The 24,709-nt window shown below is 37.1% G+C and overlaps 3 protein-coding genes across 3 annotated transcripts in view; 1 reads left to right on the top strand and 2 right to left on the bottom strand.

The window, feature by feature from the left end:
- Positions 1-1,501: 1,501 nt before the first annotated feature.
- LOC128210507 (uncharacterized) lies at positions 1,502-2,335 on the bottom strand. The gene is made up of 2 exons (XM_052914856.1): positions 2,087-2,335; positions 1,502-1,741 (listed from the first exon to the last, which is right to left on the bottom strand). The coding sequence occupies exons 1-2, from the start codon at positions 2,333-2,335 to the stop codon at positions 1,502-1,504; spliced, it is 489 nt and encodes a 162-aa protein (XP_052770816.1).
- Positions 2,336-2,435: 100 nt separating this feature from the next.
- On the bottom strand, positions 2,436-3,381 carry LOC128210506 (octapeptide-repeat protein T2-like). Its single transcript, XM_052914855.1, has 2 exons — positions 3,334-3,381; positions 2,436-2,981 (listed from the first exon to the last, which is right to left on the bottom strand). The coding sequence occupies exons 1-2, from the start codon at positions 3,379-3,381 to the stop codon at positions 2,436-2,438; spliced, it is 594 nt and encodes a 197-aa protein (XP_052770815.1).
- A 3,379-nt stretch (positions 3,382-6,760) lies between these two features.
- LOC128211860 (uncharacterized) overlaps positions 6,761-24,709 on the top strand; it is a 29,578-nt gene continuing 11,629 nt past the window's right edge. The window contains exons 1-16 of the mRNA XM_052916963.1: positions 6,761-6,984; positions 8,724-8,791; positions 9,612-11,153; positions 13,185-13,280; positions 14,125-14,230; positions 14,478-14,673; positions 15,785-15,938; positions 16,355-16,450; positions 16,948-17,075; positions 18,984-19,095; positions 20,123-20,327; positions 21,749-22,195; positions 22,645-22,734; positions 23,198-23,358; positions 23,846-23,990; positions 24,285-24,445. Coding sequence (XP_052772923.1) covers positions 6,840-6,984; positions 8,724-8,791; positions 9,612-11,153; positions 13,185-13,280; positions 14,125-14,230; positions 14,478-14,673; positions 15,785-15,938; positions 16,355-16,450; positions 16,948-17,075; positions 18,984-19,095; positions 20,123-20,327; positions 21,749-22,195; positions 22,645-22,734; positions 23,198-23,358; positions 23,846-23,990; positions 24,285-24,445 — 3,852 coding nt within the window. The 5' untranslated portion in view covers positions 6,761-6,839. The remainder of the gene's footprint in view (positions 6,985-8,723; positions 8,792-9,611; positions 11,154-13,184; positions 13,281-14,124; positions 14,231-14,477; positions 14,674-15,784; positions 15,939-16,354; positions 16,451-16,947; positions 17,076-18,983; positions 19,096-20,122; positions 20,328-21,748; positions 22,196-22,644; positions 22,735-23,197; positions 23,359-23,845; positions 23,991-24,284; positions 24,446-24,709) is intronic.

Here is a 24,709-nt window from a genome sequence, read left to right as displayed (position 1 = left end):
AACGAGTGACAATCTCATTCAAAATCAATACATACTCATGTTTAACAAACATATATTTTGAGTGATCAACCTTTAACTACTTACATAATAAGGTATTTATGGAAAAAATAATTACCAATACAAAGATTGTAACCGTATTTTAATAAATGAAAACACAAAAATATTTAAGGATTGGTGAGTGCTAAAAGATTTCTGTGATTTGCTATCGTCCCATAAGGCAAAAATACCGTGTTTTCTGCACCTTTCTTTCAACTTGAACTCGGCAACCTTCATAAGAACCATTGTTTTCGACATTTAGTCATCCTTTTTGGAATATTAAAACAATCGTTTTAATTATGGTAAATCTTATTTGGGAGTAAGAGTGCATCTGTAAGTCAAATCTCAATCTCAGTCTCAACTCATTTTACCACATAGCTTCAGAAGCTATTAAAAATAAGATATGATTTTACACCTTTTAACAGGCATTTTATCATATGATATGTTGATTTATGCCTTTGGTCAAGATTCCAAGGGAAATATATTCTTCAGCCAAAAGTGTATTTGAGTAGAATTTCTCAAACATTTTCAAAAAGTATAAAACATGTTAGATTTTAAATCATATTATGCTTTTATGTAGTAAGTTGAGTTGAGTTTGAGATTTAAATTGAGTATTTTGTGATAATAGGGATGGTTTTTGGTTGTTGTTCTATTTTTGATAAGGGACACAACTCATTGAAAAATCACTATACAGTCGAACCCCGTTGGCTCGAACTCGCTTGGCTCGAATTCCCTGTTGGCTCGAACTGGAAGAAAATGACATATTTCTTTATACTGTATATAAGAATTACCGCTTGGCACGAATTTTTCGAAACTCGAAGTATTTTGGCCGGTCCCTGGGATATCGAGCAATTGGAGTTCGACTGTATTAAAGATGAACTTTCACAGATTGACATGTTTTATTTTTTAAATGTCTCAGAATCAGCTTATTGTGCCATCAAGCTTTCAATTCGGGCAGGTAAGAATACAAACAATAGGGCTTTTCTCAATTATTTGGAATACTGCTGAAAATTTCGTCAGTAACGCTTATAGCCATAAATCATTTTAGCGTTAATATGAAAAACTGATCTTATGTCACCAGTCTTATTTCACTGGTTTCCATATATTTAAGCATTCCAAGACAAAGAAACAAAGAAAAAAAGTTGTCAAAACGGTTCATCTATGAGATGGCATCTTTAAGTTGGGATTCGCGATTTCTTGCTTGCCAGTCTGCTTCTTTGTCTGTCTGCCAGCCTGCTACTTTGTCTGTCTGCCAGCCTGAAACTTTGTCTGTCTGCCAGCCTGCTACTTTGTCTGTCTGCCAGCCTGCTGCTTTCTCTGCCTGCCAGCCTGCTACTTTGTCTGTCTGCCAATCTGCTTCTTTGTCTGTCTGTCAGCCTGCTACTTTGTCTGTCTGCCAGCATGCTTCTTTGTCTGCCTGCCAGTCTGTAACTTTGCCTGTCTGCCAGCCTGCTGCTTTGTCTGTCTACCCGCCTGCTACTTTGTCTGCCTGCCAGCCTGCTACTTTGTCTGTCTGCCAGCCTGCTACTTTTTCTGTCTGCCAGCCCGCTACTTTGTCAATCTGCCAGCCCGCTACTTTGTCAATCTGCCAGCCTGCTATTTTGTCTGTCTGCCAGCCTGCTACTTTGTCTGTCTGCCAGCCAGCTACTTTTTCTGTCGGTCTGCCTGCTACTTTGTCTGTCTGCCTGCCTGCTTCTTTGTCTGTCTGTCAGCCTGCTACTTTGTCCATCTACCAGCCTGCTACTTTGTCTGTCTACCAGCCTTTCACTTTGTCCGTCTAACAGCCTGCTACTTTGTCTGTCTGCCAGCTTTGTCTGTCTGCCAGTCTGCTAGCTTTGTCTGTCTATCAGCCTGCTACTTTGTCTGTTTGCCAGCCTGCTGCTTTGTCTGCCTGCCAGCCTGCTACTTTGTCTGTCTGCCAGTCTGCTTCTTTGTCTGTCTGTCAGCCTGCTACTTTGTCTGTCTGCCAGCATGCTTCTTTGTCTGCCTGCCAGTCTGTAACTTTGCCTGTCTGCCAGCCTGCTGCTTTGTCTGTCTACCCGCCTGCTACTTTGTCTGCCTGCCAGCCTGCTACTTTGTCTGTCTGCCAGCCTGATTCTTTGTCTGTCTGCCCACCTGCTACTTTTTCTGTCTGCCAGCCCGCTACTTTGTCAATCTGCCAGCCTGCTATTTTGTCTGTCTGCCAGCCTGCTACTTTGTCTGTCTGCCAGCCAGTTACTTTTTCTGTCGGTCTGCCTGCTACTTTGTATGTCTGCCTGCCTGCTTCTTTGTCTGTCTGCCAGCCTGCTACTTTGTCCATCTACCAGCCTGCTACTTTGTCTGTCTACCAGCCTTTCACTTTGTCCGTCTAACAGCCTGCTACTTTGTCTGTCTGCCAGCTTTGTCTGTCTGCCAGTCTGCTAGCTTTGTCTGTCTATCAGCCTGCTACTTTGTCTGTTTGCCAGCCTGTTACTTTGTCCGTCTACCAGCCAGCTACTTTGTCTGTCTACCAGCTTGTTACTTTGTCCGTCTACAAGCCAGCTACTTTGTCTGTCTGCCAGTCTGCTACTTTGTCTGTCTGTCAGCCTACTACTTTGTCTGTCTGCCTTCCTGCTACTTTGTCTGTCTGTCAGCCTACTACTTTGTCTGTCTGCCTTCCTGCTTCTTTGTCTGTCTACCTGCCTGCTACTTTGTCTGTTTGCCTGCCTTCCTGCTACTTTGTTTGTCTGCCTGCCCGCTACTTTGTCTTTCTGCCTACCTGCTACTTTGTCTGTCTGCCTGCCTGCTACTTTGTCTGTCTGCCTGCCTGCTTCTTTGTCTGTCTGCCAGCCTGCTACTTTGTCTGCCTGCCATCCTGCTGCTTTGTCTGTCTTCTTGCCTGCTATTTTGTCTGTCTTCCTGCCTGCTACTTTGTCTGTCTGCCAGCTTACTTCTTTGTCTGTCGGCCTTCCTGCAACTTTGTCTGTCTGTCAGTCTGCGGAGATCGAATGCCCTTATTGTGTTATGAATTTAGGTTTTCTTCTATCTTCATAAAATTGGGTTTCCTTCTACACATATGTGACTGGGTTTCTTTTTACTGTTATGAGTTTTGATTTTCTTATAGTGCTATGAGATTGGCTTTCCTTCTATTATTATGAGATTGGATTTCCTTCTAGCATTATGAGATGGTTTTTTCCTAGTTTTAATAGATTCGGTTTCCTTCTAGAGTTATGGGATTCGGTCTCCTTCTAGTGTTATGAGATTAAGTTTCCTTCTAGTGCAATGAGATTTGGTATCCTTAAAGTGGCATGAGATTCGGTTTCCTTCAGTGTCATGAACTTTGGGTTCCTTCTTGTGCAGTGGCATTCGGTAACCTTCTAGTGACATGATATTCGGTTTCCCTCTAGTGTCATGAAATTCGGTTGCTTTCTAGTGTCATGAAATTTGGTTTCCTTCTATTGTCATGAAATTGGGTTTCCTTCTAGTGTCATGAGATATGGTTTCCTTCTAGTGTTATGAAATATTGTTTCCTTCTAGTGTTATGAGAAGTGGGTTCCTTCTAGTGTAATGAGAAGTGGGTTCCTTCTAGTATTATGAAAAGTGGTTACCTTCTAGTGAAAATGCGATATGGTTTCCTTCTAGTGTTACGAGGAGTGTTTTTTTCTAGTCTTATAAGATAAGGGTTCCTTCTAGTGTTATGGGATATGGTTTTCTTCAAGTGTAATGATATATGGTTTCCTTCTAGTGTTATGAGAATTGATTACCTTCAAGTGTAATGAGATATGGTTTCCTGCTAGTGCTTTGAGATTCGGCTTTATCCTTGTGTGATGAGATTCGCCAATCCCTTGTGTTATGAGATAATGGTCCTTCTAGTGTCATGGGATTTGATTTCCTTCTAGTGCTATCCGATTGATTTTTCTCTCCATTAGAGTCGGTTTCTTCCTACGTTTAAGAGATTTAATTTCACTTTAGTGGTATGAAATTCGACTTGCTCGTATTGGTATGAGATTCAGTTTTCCCAAGTATCATGAGAACCGATTTCCATCTAGTGGTATGATGAAGGCTTTTCCTAAGAGCTTTCCTTTAGCAATATGCAGTTGAGCATTAATATAAAATGTCAAACGTGAATGCAGAGTTTATCATAATTGCGGCTCACTTCGTTAGTAGATTTATTTCTAAAAAAAACAACAACAAGGAATGAGCTGTAAATATATAAATCAATTAAAACGATATCTGGATAAATCAATTGCGATGACTTTCACATATTTGAGTCAGTGGTGACTGTTCCCGTTCCTTTTATCAACAGTGATGTTTCCCTTTAACAAGCCTTTGTCCTAGTTACATACAATTAAAACTAACGGATTTAAACTATACATGCATTTACGAGTGCGTTACATAGTCTATACTCCATACACAAGGGGAATAATAGACAGCGAAACTGATGTAAACATAGCCGCCATTTGATATAGATAAACATAGATTTATTTACATACCCTTACTTAAGCGCGTTATCTACATGGTTTTGATATATATGGTGAAATCACGCGTTTAGCTAATATGTATTTTGTATGCAACCTTTACTGCACAGTGTGACAAAATCGTACGACTTCTAGGTGAGGGCCGTCCAAATGAGGGATATATAAATAAGATGTCGCTGGAAGTTAACGGCTTAAATTAATCCACCTGGCCCCAAATTCTTGAAGTATCTCTAGTCCCTTAAACTATGTTTTGGTTTTTATAATCGGGCTTAAGGCAGTAATTAGGCGAAATAAAACAAGTGAGTTTAACGTGTTAGGCTTAATATATGTCGATACATTGAGGCCCGTGTTTGATTAAATGTTAAAAATAATAACAACACAAAAAGAACAACATATAGATCTGCAACAACAACAACAACAACTACATCAACAACAACCACATCAAAAACAGCACAACACTAACAACCCAAAAACGTACATTCAGGTCCGCTGATAACTTTTCTAAATTCAACTTATTTTAAAAATAATTATTTTATTCTCATAAACTTCCATGCGTGCATGGCTTCGTCTGTTATCATATTGTGAGGATTCTCCGTTCGTCCGTGTATCAACAAATTATGATTGAGTTCACAACAAATGCATATCTCTGAATGTATCAGCTTTAACCCATATTTTAAAGTTTTTTTTTTTAAGATTAACAAAACTTAAGAACTCGTCAGATTTCAAAATTACATTTTGTCCAATGTACCGTACGTTCAAGTTGGTAAATCAGCAGTCAGTCGGTAACGGTTTTCATCAGGTGAATCGGTATATTTAAGCAGAGGCTGGGTCAGTAGATAAAATATATGCTCGAGCAATAAAGATAGACGAAAATATAATCACGAAGACTAAAGGTAGACAAAATATAATCACGAACACGAACGGTAGACAAAATATAATCACGAAAATTAAAGGTAGACAAAATATAATCACAAAAACTAAAGGTAGACAAAATATAATCGCGAAGACTAAAGGTAGACCAAAAATAATCACGAAAACTAAAGATATACAAAATATAATCACGAAAACTAAAGGTAGACAAAATATAATCTCAAACGCTAAAGGTAGATAAAATGTAATCACGAAAACTAAAGGTAGACATTATATAATCACGAAAACTAATGGTAGACAAAATATAATCTCAAACACTAAAGGTAAACAAAATTTAATCACGAAAACTGAAGGGAGACAAAATATAATCACGAAAACTAAAGGGAGACAAAATATAATCACGAACACGAACGGTAGACAAAATATAATCACGAAAATTAAAGGTAGATAAAATATAATCACGAAAACTAAAGGTAGACAAAATATAATCACGAAAACTAAAGGTAGACAAAATATAATCTCAAACGCTAAAGGTAGACAAAATACAATCACGAAAACTAATGGTAGACAAAATATAATCACGAAAGCTAAAGGTAGACAAAATATAATCTCAAACACTAAAGGTAGACAAAATATAATCTCAAACACTAAAGGTAGACAAAATTTAATCACGAAAACTACAGGGAGACAAAATATAATCACGAAACCTAAAGGTAGACAAAATATAATCACGAAAGCTAAAGGTAGACAAAATATAATCTCAAACACTAAAGGTAGACAAAATATAATCACGAACACTAATGGTAGACAAAATATAATCACGAAAACCAAAGGTAGACAAAATATAATCTCAAACACTTAAGGTAGACAAAATATAATCACGAAAACTAAAGGGAGACAAAATATAATCACGAAAACTAAAGGTAGACAAAATATAATCACGAACACTAATGGTAGACAAAATATAATCTTTAACACTAAAGGTAGACAAAATATAATCTCATACACTAATGGTAGACAAATTTAATCACGAAAACTAAAGGTAGACAAAATATAATCACGAAAACTAAAGGTAGACAAATATTAATCTAAAGCACTAAAGGTTAAAAGTCAATAGTTGGTATTTATCAATTGTAATAAGGTATGCTACTGAGTCGAGTTAAACTCTTTATTTTGGTAAACACATGCTTATAACCTTCTACCATGACATAATGGTAGTATTTAAGGACAATTTAAATAGTTAAGCCGTAATTGTAAAAAAGCGTCCACAATGATAAAAGATTGTTTACTTTTCGAATGATTACAGTATTTTTTTGTGAGGAACAAGTCGATTACGATCGTCTATCTCTTAATCACTTTTTCAAACAAATCCTTTTGAGCGCCCCCCGTACATGTTTTGTCGACGTAACATTCATATCGCGGTAGTGAATAAACATTACAACGAACACGCGGCTTTAATTTTACAAAAATAACTCGCTGACCTGGATTTTAAGTGAAATGTTTAAATATATTGTTTTATATTTGTGTATTGTGGAAGCGCTGTCCAGTGGTCAGATAAAGGAAGATGGGTTGATCAACCAAGGGTCAAATAAACACGTGGTTTTAAACAAAAAACATCAATCGACTGACGACAGTTGTGAAGGTATTTTATCGCCTTATCAACTCCTTGGAGTTTGTTTCATTCATTAAGACATTTATAAGTGTTTGAATCGATCTATTACAAATGAGCGCGGTGACAATTTGTGATCAATGTGTCGTCTGCATGTTATTGTAATTCAACTGGATTCAGTTAGAACCTATAAAGTAAACCCTAACGTTAAAAATATTTATACAAATTATCTTTTTTAAAAACATGACAAATCTTGGTATTACATCTAAGTATTATGTTTAAGTGCAACTGTCTTCAATTCGTACTAAAATGTACATGTTTAATCATTTATGTTTGTATTTGACTGTAAATGTGTTTAATAATACTTTAATGTACACTATTTATCAATATGATTTCGAAATACACGTCAATGAAAACCACATCATGAACACGATAACAAAATCAACAATAATTATTTACATAAAATCTCGCTTTTATTTGTTTAATTAAACGACAAGTTTTTTCGAACAGTAAATGATAAAATGATTGTAAGCTTTGTAGAGCAAGTACATATTTAACAATTTCTATACATCTTGAATTATTTATGTGTGTGATAAATGGAAACATGTATTTTTTTCTGTGAAATTGTTGTAAAAGTTGTCTTTTATCTTTTTGCGAATTTCGTTTCATTGTCAACGTATATAATCCCTATGAAATTTAACGCATTTTGTTTTACTGAAACGGGTCAAGAATTTCATAAATGTTGTCATACTTTCGACAAATAACTCAGGCACCTCATCCACAAAGGCAGAATACTTAAATTTAAAACTAAAAGAGCAGTTTAAAGCCATTTTAAGAATGAAAGTTTCACGTGGGCGTTGATCAAATAATGGGATTGCTATTGTAAACGAGGGTCATTATAATATTGTAAATTCTCCTTAAGTTGACCTTGAATAACTGGTATGATTTGAAACCGCATTCCTAAATATTAAAGCTAGTCTACACACGTAATAACTGCATTGAACTATTTCTTCCTCAAATTAACATACCATGCATAAAATAACTTAAATAAGGCTAGGTATTGCGTCATCAAGGTTACACTCTACTGATTTGCTGATAAGATTTATGCATTCAAACTCAATGGGGGTCGTTGCATAAATAGCTTTGCTTTTTATAATTCAATTTGAGGTATGATTTTCAATTAAAGTGTTACATTTCGTTTTTTTAAAGAATATAACACCTCTATTAAATCGTGACGCACTACCCATTTCAGATTTAGGTTTTTCATGACTGGCTCAAAATATTATGATATCCAAAAATGTTTATAAATATTTTTTATATAAACATGGTCGGTCATTTTGCACATCAAAACAGTGTCAATTTAAACCCCAAACTTATTTAACTTCATTAACATGACTTTATTATATACATGCAATTTGGTATGATAATCAAGGGTGAACATCAGGCCCCAATTTCTCGAAAAAAAATCTTAAGTCCTTTATAAAAGGATTAAGCTAAACTCACTATTTTTGTTTTTCAATAATTTGCGTTATATTCACATCTTTAAGAGTTTTTATTCTTTAGAAAGAAATAATCTTTATGATAATCACATTTATCAACACCCAATTTAAGTATGTGTTTGAGCTAATTGAAATAAGCTACTTAAGCCTGTTAAGTTTAAGAAGTTTCGAGAAATTGTTTATTTTTTATTTTTATTGCTTGATGCGTAATCGTTCATAATAGATCAATGATTGTATGGTAAATATATCCCACGCATTTTTTTCTGATTTTAGATTGTGGAAATGCGAAGGACAAATCAGCAGACATTGCGGCAAATGTTAGACATGCGTCGAATAGAAAGGTACCGTCATGTATGTTTCGACTTTGGTTGCTAATTTCCGCGAACAGGCATGATTGACAACACCCCCAATGCAGTATTTGTCGCACAGGCGTGTTACATCATTCGGAACTTCACGGCCATTTTCCATCGAAAACAACCTCGGGTGTATATAGACGGTTTACAATGTCGGAAATCGGTACACTTAAACAAAGCTGTTAAACGTAATGACTAAACTCTTGGGAATCTTTATTATGTTTGCAATAATACACTTCACTGGCGATCAATTTAAACTTAGATCTACGAAAATACAAGCTAAAACACTACATTTCATGAATAATATCATTCAAAATTTTACGAACTACTTCTACTGATGTAACGGCATACATCCGAGGTTGTTTTCGATAGAAAACGGCAGAGGAATTCCGAATGGACCGATTCACAAAAGTAGCCGCGAGTCGGAAACGTTACACCTCTCCGGTGTTCATAGATTTTCTTTTCGTTTTTCATTATCAAACCTAGGGGTTTGCCAGTAAATCAAATTGCGAGTGGACCACACATAGCAAATAAACGCTTCCCGGCCTGGGCGCATGTGAATTTTGTTTGCGGTCACCAAGTCGGTCAAGTGGGTTTCCTCCTGATACACTGGTTTCCCCCTCACTCACACGTTTTCCCCCGCTTTCCACCACACTCTCGCGTAACCTCGTGCCAATGAGAGTTATTAATATAATGCTGTAATAACTTGTTTCACAATAATTGTCGAATAAATAAGTTATCACTTACTTTTGACTTATTGTGGCTTAATTTGGAATGTATAATCACATTTACCACCCTTCTCACACAGAGACAAAAGACATTTGAGGCGACATCAAGAGAAGGCCACAAGAAACCTTTTTTGAAACTTCACCAGGTCAAAATTGAAATTAACGACGATGATAATGAAGAAGATAAGATTATAGATTTGAATGAAAAACATCCACATGAAGATACTGACATGGATCAAGTTATTGATGACATCGAATTCGATGAAAAGCTTGAAACAAACGAGGAAACAAACGCAGGATTGAAGGAGGTGTCAAAAGTGGAGCCAAACGAGAAAACGAAATCGGGACCAAACGAGAAGTTAGGAGACGGACTAAAGATGATCTCAGAAGCGAGACAAAACGAGAATTCAAAAGCGAGACCAAATGAGAAATCAGAAGCGAGACCAAAGGAAAAATCTGAATCGAGACCAAAGGAGAATTCAGAAGCGATACCAAACGAGAATACAGAAGCGATACCAAAGGAGAAATCTGAATCGAGACCAAAGGAGAAATCAGAATCGAGACCAAAGGAGAAATCAGAATCGAGACCAAATAAGAAATCAGAAGCGAGACCAAACGAGAAATCAGAAGCGAGACCAAAGGAGAAATCAGAAGCGAGATCAAACGAGAAATCAAACAGTAAATCAAACAAAAATCACAGAAATAAACCAAAGAACAGAAAGCTTAAGCTAGAAACCAAATCTTATAGGACAAAACATGTTCAAACAACAAATGAGAAAACATCTCCTGGAACTACAAAGGGTAACGCTGCCAAACCTCAATCTAATGTACCTATAGTTAAAACAGACAAAGATACTAAGAAGGGTAACACTAGTGAAATAGATAAATTCCTGACTTTGGTTGATAACTATTATAAAGACAAATCAAAATCCTTGGACCAGTCTGATTCTACACATGATACAAAAAATGGAGAAGTGCATAGTTCAAATTCGAGCTCAAAACCGAAAACAAATACTCATTTAGAAATTGAAAGAGTCAGTAAAGACGGCACCTCTGTTAAAAATGATAAGAAAGGGGTTACTGGGGTACAAGATAACCAGAAGAAAAAGGAGACCAAAGCAGAAAAACCTGAGACTTTCGTTGACACAGTTGAAGAAGACGATGATTTTTACATGGTAAAAGAGGACACTAGATTCATTGAAAGTCAAGAAAATGAACAGACAAACAAAGCAGACGACAGAGAAACTAATAAACAAAATATTGGATCACAGGAAAAACGCCATCGGGAGGACGAAGATAAAAAGAAGCATTCTCCAAAAGTATCTTCACACCCGATTCCTAAATCTAAACAGAACATTGGCCATTCAAAACCAGGAGAAAAGTCACAAATAAAAGAGAAAACCTCAAAAGTGCATAAGGATATCGTGTCTGAAATTGACAAGACTAAGCTGAACACAACCTTTAACACCGGAAATGGGAAGTTTGCTACTGACGATTTGTTCCCAAGGGATACAGATGACACTGGGGAGGTGAAGGCCGATGTTGACGTCATCATCCCAGAGAAAGCTGACGACAGGTGGTCACGTGAGGGGCTGGATGCGGTTGCCGGGGTTGCTAGACTGGTGAGTTTTTCGGACTTTTTTCTGGGGTATAAACATTCAACGTTAAACATTATTTACCTTGCGTGGTATTCAATATGCAACTTAAGTTAATCTTAGGTTCATACATCATTGACTTCACTCACCCTTTTGGTCAGTAATTAATAATCCGGTTAGCTACATCTACTTCTTAGATCCAATTAAGTTGATTATTGAATACCAGCCCAAGGCGTTGATAACTAAAATACATTTAAATGAATTTAAACGTTAGTGCTTTTTATTTTTTTCCGCAAAATACTTAAAGCTTAAATATTTGTTTAATGTTGTTTTTATCTTATTGCATTTAAAAAAAAAAATAAAAAAAAAATAAAATAATAATAATATTAATAATATTATAATAATAATTATAATTTTAATAATAATAATAATAATAATAATAATAATAATAATAATAATAATATACTACTACTACTACTACTACTACTACTACTACTACTACTACTACTACTACTACTACTACTACTACTAATACTACTACTACTACTAATAATAATAATAATAATAATGAAAATAATAATAATGAGCTTAATTATAATACTGAAGTCCAACGCAAAACATATTTTGCTATTGTCTTTCATTTATTTTTTTGTTAAGTTTATAAAAGAACGTTTGATGCAACGTTTGAAATAATATCACATTAATTCAGTATGAATTTTAGTTAGATGAAATATTTGTTACTTTGTTAAAAAAAAATGTTACAGTTGATATTTTCAAGATGAAACCACATGATAAACTGAGTACTAAACGTTGTCATCCTGCTTTAAATGATGTGAGAACGCCGTGAACTATGTCATTGCTAAAGAAGATGAGCTGAAACAAATGTCACTGTGTTTTACTACAGACCTTTGGTATTTGAAAGTATAAGTGCTCGAAATATACATCATTAAACGTCTGGAAATTCTTGTCGTGTGATACAATGGTGTTGTAAAAATGAGCGGATGATTTTTATACTTATAGTAGCACCATGTAATCATCAATCATTGTCATTATTATGCAAATACACCGATTTGTTTGACAGTGTTTTGCATATGTTTCAGTCACAATTCGATTTGCATCAATGATATGTTTACTAAAAACAACAGTTGCCCCAAAAAGCTTTACATTAGCAGCACACTTTAAAAGGCCGATTTTTTTTCAAGTTATCCTTATGTTTATTGATTGGTCAATAGTTATCCAAGAATGGGCCGATTGTACAGTTAACAACGTGATTAACGACAACGTTAACTATTACACGTGAAATATTTGATGATGCGTTCACACATATTGGAAACCCATTGGCTCGATATCTCAGGGGCCGGCCAAAATACTTCGAGTCTCGCGAATATCGAGCTAAGCGAGAATACTTTCACAGTGTAAAACAAAACCAAACAATATCGAGCGAAACGATATCGAGCGAATGGGTTTCGACTGTATTTAAATATTAACAATTAGAGCTGCAACATCTGTCTCCAATATTGTTAGAAATACAGCAGATCACAAGTGTATCCATTAAACTTCCAGAGCAGTTACGATTTGAAAGTTAACAACAATGACAACAATGACGTTAATAACGTTGTTAACTTTAACAAAATTCTGTATATCGGCCAAATATCTACTAAATAATTTAATTTTTTTAATGACTCCACTAGCCAATGATAACCCGTGGCCAACTTTTTATACAATTGGTTGCAGAGCTGTTTTGGCTATTGCCTGGTCCTTTGATTTCTTAACCGTAACTCATTTAAGTATCTTAAATTAATTTAGCAAAATTGATTACCTAAAGACGAGTTAATAAAATAAAAAGAAGTTCATCTTATTAGTTCAAATATGATGTCCTTTAAAAGCCGCAATGTAATGCATTTGCATTTATGGCGCAGACGTTGCACCTCACTGTGGTAAAGCCAGTCCGGGACATCAGCCTCTACAAGGCGCGTCTCGTGGCGGTGTGGCAGTGTTTTATGGCTCCGTGCCCTGCTCCTTTGGTACTCTCAGTAACTTAATATACGCGTATTTCAGGAGCGGAAGTTGCACCCCACAGTGGACGCGCCAGTCCGGGACATCACCCTCTCCATGCAACGACTCTTAGTGAGATTGCAGGGCCTTGTTGGCACGGTAGGTGGACTTGTTTTTTTTATACGGTTCTTCGCAAGTTGGTTGATGGTGATGACATAAACATGTCAACAACACATCCGGTGAAGTTGTGTTATATATTTGTATCGTTTTTTTCGCAGCATACTGTAGTGTCAAAACTATAGGATACATGGCACACTTGGCAAATGCTCTGGAACAGTCTTAGGCCGTTTAAGGCAGAATAAGTCCGATGTGCTTCTCGAGTGGCAATAAAGGATGTTTTCAGATGTAACCCGAGTTATTATACATGGCTTTTATTTAGCTAACTTACCTAAATCACATACCCCCTACACCCCTTCAGCTTTAAATGCATATTTTGGCTTTTTATTTTTTTTATGATTTTTGAAAATCATGTGTAGACTCCGGCCTAAAGTACCTACGTTGAGCACATAATAATTATTGTCAAACCTCGCTATGTCGAAGTCGTTGGGGTCACGGGAAATATTTCGAGATAACGAACATTCGATATAACCGAATAACAAAACATGTCTTACTTAACCCAATTAATTGAGTAACACAAACAATAACACGTAAACTTTACTTTTAATTATAAACCAAAGTTTCGGCGCCAAGCGCCTTCTTCAGGGTTATAATAACAACTGCAAACGGACGTTTTGTTGTTGTTTTTTTACTCAACCCAACACATTCGAAAAAAGTAACCTGGCATAACCTGAACATCATCATAATAGAGTTCGACATAGCGAGTTTTAACTCTGCGTATAATATACAAATAAATGACAGGCATTTGTATAATTGAATGCAGGTTAAAAACAAAGGTCATATGTTTTTTTATGAGAAGTTGCTTCCAAATGATAGTGTCTTTCAGGTTGTCCGTGATTATGTCCATATCAACAACGTTACAAGGTGGCACTACATGACCGGGGTGAGAACCCAACTGTCCTCACTGAGACAGCATAACGATAGGATATACAGTAGGTTTTGTTTTACGATTAGTGTAACAAAATTAACTTTAAAAAAATGATGATGATGTGATGCTGTTACTGCTGCTGCAACTGCTGCTGCTGCATGATGATGATAATAATTGATGATGATGATGATGATGATGATGATGATGATGATGATGATGATGATGATGATGATGATGATGATGATGATCAAAAGATAAACTGTAATGTTGTCAAAATGGTAATGAATGACCCGATAATATTATTTTGACAGCTGTGGTTTTGGAATCGTCCCTCCTGACAAAGCAGATCTACAGACGAGCCCACGAGCGGCGGCGCCCCAACCAGTTCCGGTATGATTCTTCCCCGGTGGCGGACCTCCGTTATCGCTCCCGGAAGTCTGAAAACGCCGCTCACAACGCGATCCAGCATGCGATGATGCTTAAACAGCAGATAGCAGTTCCCAAGGCGTGAGTTAATTATCTTCTAGATTCAGTAGAGGTATTGTCATAGACTTGGCGTTGTTTGCGACGGCGTCGTCTTCATAATCGTGCAGAAACTTTAACCATGCGTTATGTAAGATATTCAAACGAGCGATTGCGTTCGCTCCGCACGACATTTTATTTGAAACTTAAATTCTAGACTTTTCTTACTTATACACAGAAATGATCCGATGGTATCTGAGCCCCGTTTTAATACGATATCTTAGACGTAAACCTGCTGAAGAGGGCTCGGGTTCAACCGTAAAGTTACGGGCAGAATCTAAGCGATAAATGCGCTAGTCAATTGTAACGAGGTGGCCCCTCAGTGCCGAGTGAAAGTTTTGTCTTCGCCCAAAACTAGCGGGAAATGGGCCTTACCTAGGGTCCCTAGTGTGCGGGGGCATTTGGCGGGGATTTTACCATCTGTTCGTCCACGCATGGCGGGGATTTTAGCCGGGGTTGGCTGGACCAAAAGTCAAAGTCCCCGCTATTCCCGGGACCTGGGGGGGGGGGGCGTGGTTACAATTGACTGGTGAATTACCGTGTCTGAAACTTTGTTCAATGTTTGATTACTTCACAATGGAAAGGATATGCTTATATTGTGGGCAAAAGGTTAGAAATAACCATTTTAACTTCTTTATTACACTGAAATGTTTCATAAAATCTATGGGTTGATAATATATGCACCACATATGCATAGATGCATTCGAACAAATATATACAATTAATTTCAATAAGCGATCTTTTAATTATGCTTTTGAAACTTTATAGTGATCTATCACCCTTTTTTCAGCCTATGAAATAGCTGACACAAGTAAGGTGTGTTTTGTATTCATGATATAAGAAGATTTAAAAAATAAAAAAAATCAGAGAAAAATCCCCTTTTTTTATTTATTTATTTCTCCTTCGGGACATTTTATGCATTTTATTTTTATTTCCTCCTCCTTACCCAACTTTTTGAAAAATCTCCCGTAAATCTAAAGATAAAAAAACTCTGGTCTAACGATCTTTAATAAAACGGGACCCCGACGATACATTTAACAACTATGCAAATATAATATAATGTACATGCATTTAAAGCATTCTTTTATTTTTGCAGGAACTATGACATGATGTACGACAAGTTTCTCCGCCTGCGGCAAGAGGTCGTGAGCGGAATTCCTGTGCGCGCCCTGTACGACCTCGGCCGCCGCGCTAACCAGACGATCCGCAGACTAACAATAGAACGGCCGCTCCGTCAGCAGGCATACAGGGTAAGCATTGCGTAAAGGCAGTTGGATCTGTGTAGTGATATGCATACTCGTGCGCATGCACAGTTGTGTGCATACTCGTGCATAATTGTATTTGAAAGGTTTAGCGCAGTGTTAAGCACACTCGCTTCTCACCAAGGCGACCCGGGTTCGATTCCCGACCTGGGCGCATGTGAGTTTGGTTAGTGGTCAACAAGCCGTACAAGTGGGGTTTCCCCGGGTACTACGGTTCCCCCCAACAAAACAAGACCACACTCTCGCGGAACATCGTGCCATCGAGAGTGACTTAGTATAAGTTATCATAACTTTCTTCACAATCGTTATACAATATAGAATGTTTGAGCTAAACTAAAAGGTTTAAAATATTCAGCGAATCAGGGCGACTTATTGCTATGCTTATTGGTACGTTTATTTTTCAGCGGACCGGAAGTGGGACAGGCATCGGTCTAGCAGACGCCAAGTATCTCGTGGCACGCGCACTAACCATTGTGTCAGAAACAAAGAAAAACCTCATGGTATAATTTCGAGTATTCGAGTACTCGATCGGAGTTTATCCGAGTACTCGAGTACCGATTTTACTACTCGTTGACATCCATAGTAATGATATAAATTATGTTTGTTTACAATTTTACATATAACCTTGATGGTAATTAAATATACCTTTGCTGATTTAAGATTGTAGCTTACTCTTATTGCAAGTTCCTCAGCTGTTTTTTATTATTTTTTACTACAATAGCTTACGGTATGATTACAATGAGTAAACACTTTTTATCTGGTAAACTCGGTTAAGGAAATTTGAGCAACATGCCATCAATGCGTACCATCCTCTATGTGTTCCCATTCATTTGAAATTCTAAATTAGTGGAAATAGATTGACCATGTTAAAAGCTGTGCTTAAAATTTGTTTTGTTTTCAAATTGCAATTATAACAAAATGCATGTTAAAATACCTTCTGGTCGTGAACTGTCCAAATAGAACCATTTTTATGTTTTATACCCTTCGTGTGTTTTAGGTAAACCAGAAACGGTTTTTGGCGGACGTGCCGGCCTTCCAGGGCCGCGGGATGTCCCTGTGGCCGGTAGTTGACGCCGCCTCTAACTATGCCACAGATCTCATGCATCGAGCCGGCAGCATAGACATGTAGGTACCCCATAGTGTTTGTGATACATCACTAGCCCTATTGTAACTCTTCTTGATTGGTTTATGACCTAACTAAATTGTGAAGACAGCTTGAAGTTGTTATGAATTTGTTTTCCCTGGGCAGCAACCAGTACTGGTGTCTTTTTTGAGAGGCAAAACGAACGTTTCGCTGGTTGGGATCGAATCCACAACCTTGGGCGATGGGCGAACACCTACATAACTCTCACCCCAATGGGGATCGAACCCACCAACGCTTGAGTGAGAGGCGAACACCTACATCACTTCCACTTTGGTCGGGATCGAACCGAACCCCTCTTGGATTTGTGGTGGACACCTTTACCAATAGAAAACAATCAATCTGGTGGGGATCTAGCCAACAGCCTTTTGGGAGGGAGGCGGAAACCTTTACCACTGGTTTTTGTGGGAAACCTCTTGGATCCCATCCTCTCGGGTAACCACTAGAATGTTGGAAACGGTTAAATTATCACTAAGGTGGCAAATTTGTCTCAAGTCTGGAGTCGGGGTAAATTTGACCCCCCCCCCCCCCCCACCTCCCGTTTTCACCCCCCCCACCCCCTCCTTCCGTGGGTATTTTATGTAAAATACAGACAACAAATGAGTTGCTCCTGGGAGTATTTTGATATTGGCAGGGTTTTATAGTAAATATTTGACAACTTATACAAAATAAAGGAAGAATATTGTTATACAAACAACTTCACTCTATCAAACCTCTTTTGATTTTTTTTATATATGTTATAAAATGGAGTGCTAAATCTTTAAATGCATTTAACTAAAGCTATCGCTCACCTATTTCAGCTTATACTTTAGGAAGCATCAATTTTAAATACATCATTGATTTTTTTTAAGAATGAAACAAGCTTGAACGCGTCCAGTTGAAATGTTTAATGACAGTATGACAGTATCATTACACACCGATTTCCTTATCATTTTCCAAAATTACTGAAACATGATATCGTTAAGTGAATAAGATTGGTATTAAATACAGACATATAATATGCTGGTGATATTAGCTTCATCATATTTCTAATGTACTTTTCAAAACAAACTTAGCATTAGGCATACCCTAAGCCGGATCTGTGACATTTTTTTCAAATTTACAGTCGGTGGTTACGTTCAACCTATCATCCTAATGCATTTTTCTTACCTGAAAAACGTTACTCGTTTTCAACCTTGCTTTATTTTTGAATATTGAAATATGCAAAGGCGGATCCAGGAGTTGATATTAGAGGGGGCGTAACCTTTTGACTTTCACCCCTCCCTCAGAACCAAAATTTATTTGGTTTAGAATGTATGCAGCGGGGAGGGATTTCCCCCGATTTCATTTTTAGTTATTTATTTCTAATCCAAAATGTTGCATTTAAAGCGTATTTTATCACCTTTTTTCTCCGATATTGGCAGAAAGAGTAAACTTGGACGATTTAAGGAGGGGGTGCCCCCCCCCCACCTTTTGACCTTTATCGGTCTCGAGGCAGCACCTCCTCACTCTTCTCATTCCTAGCATCTTAAGGGTAGGTTTTAAAGCTATACTCTCACAGATTGGCCGTTTTAAAAACTTTTTTTGTTTGTTTTGGAATTTTGGATTAAACCAGTTGAAGATGCATTGATAAAAGCATTAAAAGTCTGAAGATAAATGAGTGCTTCGACATAAAACATTCAATTTTTGAACGTAAATATGAAAAACTGCGATCTGATACTTTGTCAGCAGAATTATATCACTGGTTCTCATACATTTACGCAAAAAATGGCTCATTCTAAGACAAAATCTGAAACAATGACGACTGTCAAAACGGTCCGTCTGTGAGAGTGCAGCTTTAAACTCTGCCGACAAATAAATGATTTTCTCTAAAAGGGAAATAACCCTCGCTACGATTGTGTTGTCTATTCCAGGATATTATCTCCCGTACTGAAGCGAGCCGCCAAAATGTTGACTGGCGGTCGCACGTCAAACATGCAAAAAATCATCCAGAACACAGTGAATGGCTTGTCAAAAGACACTAAGGTAACATACAAACTTGAATAAAAGTGAACTGTTAAAAAGCTAGTTTAAGGAATAGCAATATAAATCGTTCGTATCATTGAGCTGTATAATACGTTCTGAAAATATCGCATCTTTGCATTTTAACTAATCCGATGCAATGCAAATTCACATTCACAGAACAGAACAAACATTCTTATAACAGTAGGCCATACACCCATCTGACCGAATATCGTACCAAATGGCGTTTTTATATATTAAAAATGCAATCTTACCCCCCCCCCCCCCCCGATAAGATTTACCACAGTTGATAATATTGTTTTAATATTCCAAAAATGATGAATGAATGTCGAAAACAATGGTTCTTATGAAGGATACCGAGTTTAATTTGAAAGAAATGAGCATAAAAACGGCATTTCTACCTTATGAGACGATAGTAGATCGCAGTAAATCTTTTAGCATTCACCAATCATTTAATTTTGTTGCGCTTTCTGCTATTAAATACACGGTTACAATCTTGTTATCAGTAATTAATATTTTCCATCAATGCATTTTTTAGTAAGAAGTTAAAGGTTTATCAGTTATAATTGATGTTTTTTATACATGTGTATGTATTGATTTTGAAAAAGAGTGTCACTTGAACAATTTTGGAAAGGAAAAAAATGAACGTTTGGTGTAAATTTTAGTAATTAATTGCGTTATTGATGTCATTATCGGGGATATGCACGCAGTTGGGCTGGTTAAAGTATGCGTGGAGTTCTTCAGACTCTACCAATTTTCAACCATCCCATCTTGGTTCATATCCCAATAAGTCACACAATTCATTCCTTAAATTAAGTATGTTTGAGTATATAAATACTGTGATCAGTGTATATATGCAAGAAATCGGCCTAGGTAAACAGTGTGCATAAGTTGTGATGGTTCACTTTAAAGACGCTATATTTGAAAAAAAACGGCTGAAAAAACTGTCTTCAGTTGTTTAATCACGGACGGAAGAATATTCAAGGAAATATAATTATATAAATTGTATAGTATCTTTTTGTGTTGAAAGGAGCTGACTCGTGTCCTGGATAAGATTCGGGTACTGATAGGTGACACCAGGTTTTTACAAGAACGCTGTGAGATGCTCGAAGGGTCGGGGATGGGTATCGGTGATGACGAAGATGATGATGATTATGATGACGTCATGATTATCGACTGCTCGCAATATATTGAAACCATCCCGGAAGGCAGTGGTGACAGAACAGATGAAATCAGTAAGCTGTATAACGAAAAACTTTTAAAAAGAAATTCTTATTATCAGCAATAGGTCAATCGATGATCAATTCTTTTTGATCGACTTTAGTAAGTCTTCGCCTTCATTTGAACTAAGTATACATAAAGTAGTAAAGTTGTATATTAGGAGCTCCTCGGCCATTTTCCATTGAAAACAATCTTGGAGGTATATGGACGGTTTACAATGTCAAAGTTATAACATTTGAACTAAGTTGCAAGTTGATCGCGTAGTAATTTCAATTAAGCAGTTAAACGTTATGACTTAACTCATGGAAAAATTAATTATTTATGCAAAAGTTAAACTTAGATGTGCAAAATTGTTAAAACACTACAATTAATTAACACTATTATGTTTTACGAACTTCTTGTACTTCTTCAGCATACATTCGAGTTTGTTTTCGATTGAAAATGGCCGAAGAGTTCGGAGTGTAATTGGTTAATAACTGACATGGGATACTTTCTTTTCCTCGTTTCCCCGAATAAGGAACTCGTTCATAACAATTACTACGGACGTATGCGTGTCACAATTTCTGCATGTCATAGCAGCAAGTTGATATCCCATGTTTTCTAGCAGACGTTTCCAATCCCAACTTAAGTTCAAACTTACTGCATGTACTGGCTCTTGCAAGATCTTTACGTGTGTCAAAGCTGGTTCGCATCCTCTTGCCTTTTCAACTTTATTTTCTATAGTGAATTTATAATTGTATTACCCTATTGTAGTATTAAAATACAAGTTGGAACTAAATGAGCTATGCTATGTGTGTTTTTATGCAACCGTTTCCAGCTCTACCTTACTCAGTGTGTACATGCGTTATAAATGCTTCGTCGGAAGGCAATATTTTGCTTCGAATGAAGCCTAAAAACAAAGATACTATTTATTCACCTTTTAAAATAGAACATAGCGCATCATACGCCACTTTAATAGCCCCGGCCTAGGTTTTTTAAATACTAGAGTTTGATTGAATGTTTCGTTTCATAAAACACTTTTACAAACCTTTTCACAAATCCGCCCCCTGATGAAGCACTGTCAAAACATTAATTTAGAAACAGGTTTGTTGAAGTTTTTGAGAAAATTAATCACCTAATCATACTTCGGTGAAAAAACTCGTATACAAAAGCTGGGAAACCATTATGCGCTATTTTTGAAAGGTTAATCTCAGCTGAGACAGCGGCAAAATATTCATTTCATGATGTTTTATCAGCCTCATACTAGCTCGTATTGACAATTCTAACTAATTTTGGGGGAAAAACTGTATTTGTCGATTTTAGGACCATCTGGTATCTAGTCCCTTTAAATCCCGAACGATGTCATACGTTGATTAGCTTTTGATAAGAAACAAAGCTGTATATTGAAGTTAAACATTATATACTTAAAAAAACTGACATGTCCATTTCTAAACAGTTTCAGAGGGTTCCGGAGACATTTCTGAACCTATCTATTCTAACGAAACCACCGGCCTGCTCCTAACCGACGACGGCGAAATCATCGACGACAAGATCGACGGAGACTTCACATTTATTGACGGTGACCTTGAAGAAGATGGACACGAAGTTGACAAGGTTGTTGACACGTCAGAAGAATCGAAAATACCTCAACCCGAGATGATAAAACCGAAGCCGACGAAACATGCAGAACACGTTACTACTGCACCGCCTGAAGTTACAACACAGAAGCAAATAATGACGTCATCACCGAAAGATGACGTCACGACTATTAAAACGGTAGTTACAAAAGCGACAACAGAAAAGAAGACAACTACCGAGGAGGCCAGCGTTCTCGACATTTTTAGTTTTTGGAACGACGCACCTGCGGGTCATCCATATATGACCAATGAACCATCAACGTTAAGTAAGCTCAGTTTATGCTATTTATATTTGAATAAAGAAAAAATAAAATTATTTAAATAAAATTGTCGGCAATTGTACAATGCTGCTCTTGTTACAGTGACGCGATGTTTGGAAATTAAATGTTGATATTGACATTGAAATGGAATGTCTTGTGACCATGCTCAAAGCTTATGTCTATAATTCCATCCACAAAATAATCAATAAATATGCATAAGAAAAATACTTACCTCATGCTGGTATTCATTTATAGCTACCAGTATCAGGTACATATATTTATGCGGCATAAAGAATGATTATTGTGTGGATGAAATTATAAACAATGACTTCGAGCATGGTCACAAGACATTCAATGTCAAAAACAACATTTAATTTCAAATATCAAGCCACTGTTGCTCTTGGGTAAACAGTTATTGTTATTACACAAAATAATATTTTTAAACGTCCATACAGATGAAGCTATCCGGGAGCGTCTATACAACTATTCTGCGACAAGTAAGATGGTGAAAGAAGAGGCGGAGGGTGTTGCTAAACTAGCAAACGGTAAGTTACTTTACTTCCTAGTGACGAGGTAGTGAGTTGAACGTTTGAAATATCCACTTCTTAATCTGGATATATATAACACATTGCATGAACAGAGTTGATGGATATATCATATAAATAGTCCATTTGAATCACTATCACGATGTGTTGGTGTTGGGCTAATAATCTTCTTAAATTACCCCATTTTCAATGGGAGAGAACAATATCACCTCTCCGTAAACAGCATTTTAGGTTATTGCGAAATATCATCTTATACAATTGGACCCAAGAGTTTGTGGGTTTGATCCCCACCGGGGGTACCTTCTCATGGCCTTTAAAAACCGGTTTCTACCCAAAAAACGGACTCAAGGGTGACAGTATAAACTTTCAGTGTTTGTCAAAATCAATCTAAGAGAAATTTGAATGGATAACCTAAACTTGGAAATGAATGCGACAACCGTCGTCATGTCTCCTTTTGTTTTAGACTTGTCCGACACATGGAGCAAGGTGAACAGCAGGTTCGCCGTCGTCGACAACGGCACACGGGAGGCCCGAGCTCAAACACTTAAGGCCCGTACGTGGGTCAGTACTGCCGAGGCCATACACGATTATGTTACCGAGACTGTCGAACGTATTGGCACACAGGTATAGATACTTCTCTCATAAACCATAAAGTTCTGTGGCGGTGTTCATAATTTTTTTTAAGTCATTTCCTAACTGAAGTCAATTTCTTCAAATTGTCAGAGTCAATTGAAAAGAAATGCATAAGTGTTTTTAAAATTAAAGTATATTGTTTTCAATACGATCAATATAAATAATGTATTTTGGAAACTATTTTGGAAATTAATTTTAATTTCATGTAACCTCAAGAGATAATAACAATAGGAAAGTGACTTAAGTTAGGAAATGAAATACAGCCCCTGAATAGTATTATTAATCTAAGCTTATTAAAAATGCGGCTGTTTTTTTCTCACATATCGCTTGCTTAAAATTGAGATAATACTGAAAATAGTTAGGAAGAGTTACATCACTGACGAACAATAACGATGCATGGCATTTTGTTTTAAGAAGGCATAATTTCTTTCACAATATGTTTCTTACTTGACATTTCCTTTTAATTTTATAACGTCAGGTTGATGTCACTGAAAAGTTGTGCAAAACGGCTACAGAGATCGCGGCGAAGAAGGTTAAGACATATGAGGAGCTGTATGACAAAAATAAGGACAGGCTTACTTCCGCACCGTCTGATGATGCTATTAACGACGCTAGGGACGCTGGTGAGTGTTGATTTCCTAGATGTCCTGTACACTCGAACCCCGATGGCTCGAACTCGCTTGGCTCAATTTTCTCGTTGGCTCGAACTGGTCAGCATTCCCGTTTGGCTCGAATTTTCAGGGGATCGAGTTATTTTTGTCTGGGAGTTACAGCCGACGGGGTTCGACTGTACACAAATATAGCAGGTCAGACACGTCCATGAATTTAAACCAGCATATGTTTCAATGTTGCGTAAACTAATGATTTCTTATCTGTATATATGATAGAAGTACATTAAGACTGATCTTTTTACAAAGTTCCGACGGTTGCGTCTAACGCACGGGAGATCGCGCGCCTTGTTCGGGTGCGGCCGGACCCTTGTGGCACCCTGGAACGCTATGACCTTCATATCCGGGGGAACATCACCAGTCTCCGTGATAAGATAGAAAGGGCGAGGCTGCTAGCCGCTTCGATGCAGGTAACCTAAAGTGTTATTTTCAGCATACCATTGTCATTCCGTCGGTTCTTAAAACTGCTCAAGATTTTCCTAACGCTGATTAAACGATGGTGGCTTTAAAATACAGTCAAAACCAGCTAAATCGTCATAACCTCCGTAAAATCTTCGAAAAAACGAGCATTCGATTTAACCGAAACATATAAATTGTATATTTAAACCGAAAAAAGTTCGATATATCCAGAACATCGAGATAACGCAAGTCGACATAGCAAGTTTCCACTATGT

Source organism: Mya arenaria, chromosome 12 (assembly GCF_026914265.1).
Source record: "Mya arenaria isolate MELC-2E11 chromosome 12, ASM2691426v1".
Taxonomy (NCBI): domain Eukaryota; kingdom Metazoa; phylum Mollusca; class Bivalvia; order Myida; family Myidae; genus Mya; species Mya arenaria.
The sequence above is the reverse complement of the archived record's forward strand: the minus strand, read 5'-3'. Positions and strand labels throughout refer to the sequence as shown.

What these genes read in the sequence shown, in the direction of transcription:
- LOC128210507 (XM_052914856.1), bottom strand. Translation starts at nt 2,335, where the DNA reads ATGGACAAAGTAGCAGGCTGGCAGACAGACAAAGAAGCAGGCAGGCAG. An exon ending in CAGGCTGGCAGGCAGACAAA is followed by an intron (nt 1,742 to 2,086) that starts GTAGCAGGCGGG and finishes GCAGGCTGACAG; the next exon opens with ACAGACAAAGAAGCAGGCAG.
- LOC128210506 (XM_052914855.1), bottom strand. Translation starts at nt 3,381, where the DNA reads ATGTCACTAGAAGGTTACCGAATGCCACTGCACAAGAAGGAACCCAAA. An exon ending in TGCACAAGAAGGAACCCAAA is followed by an intron (nt 2,982 to 3,333) that starts GTTCATGACACT and finishes GCAGACTGACAG; the next exon opens with ACAGACAAAGTTGCAGGAAG.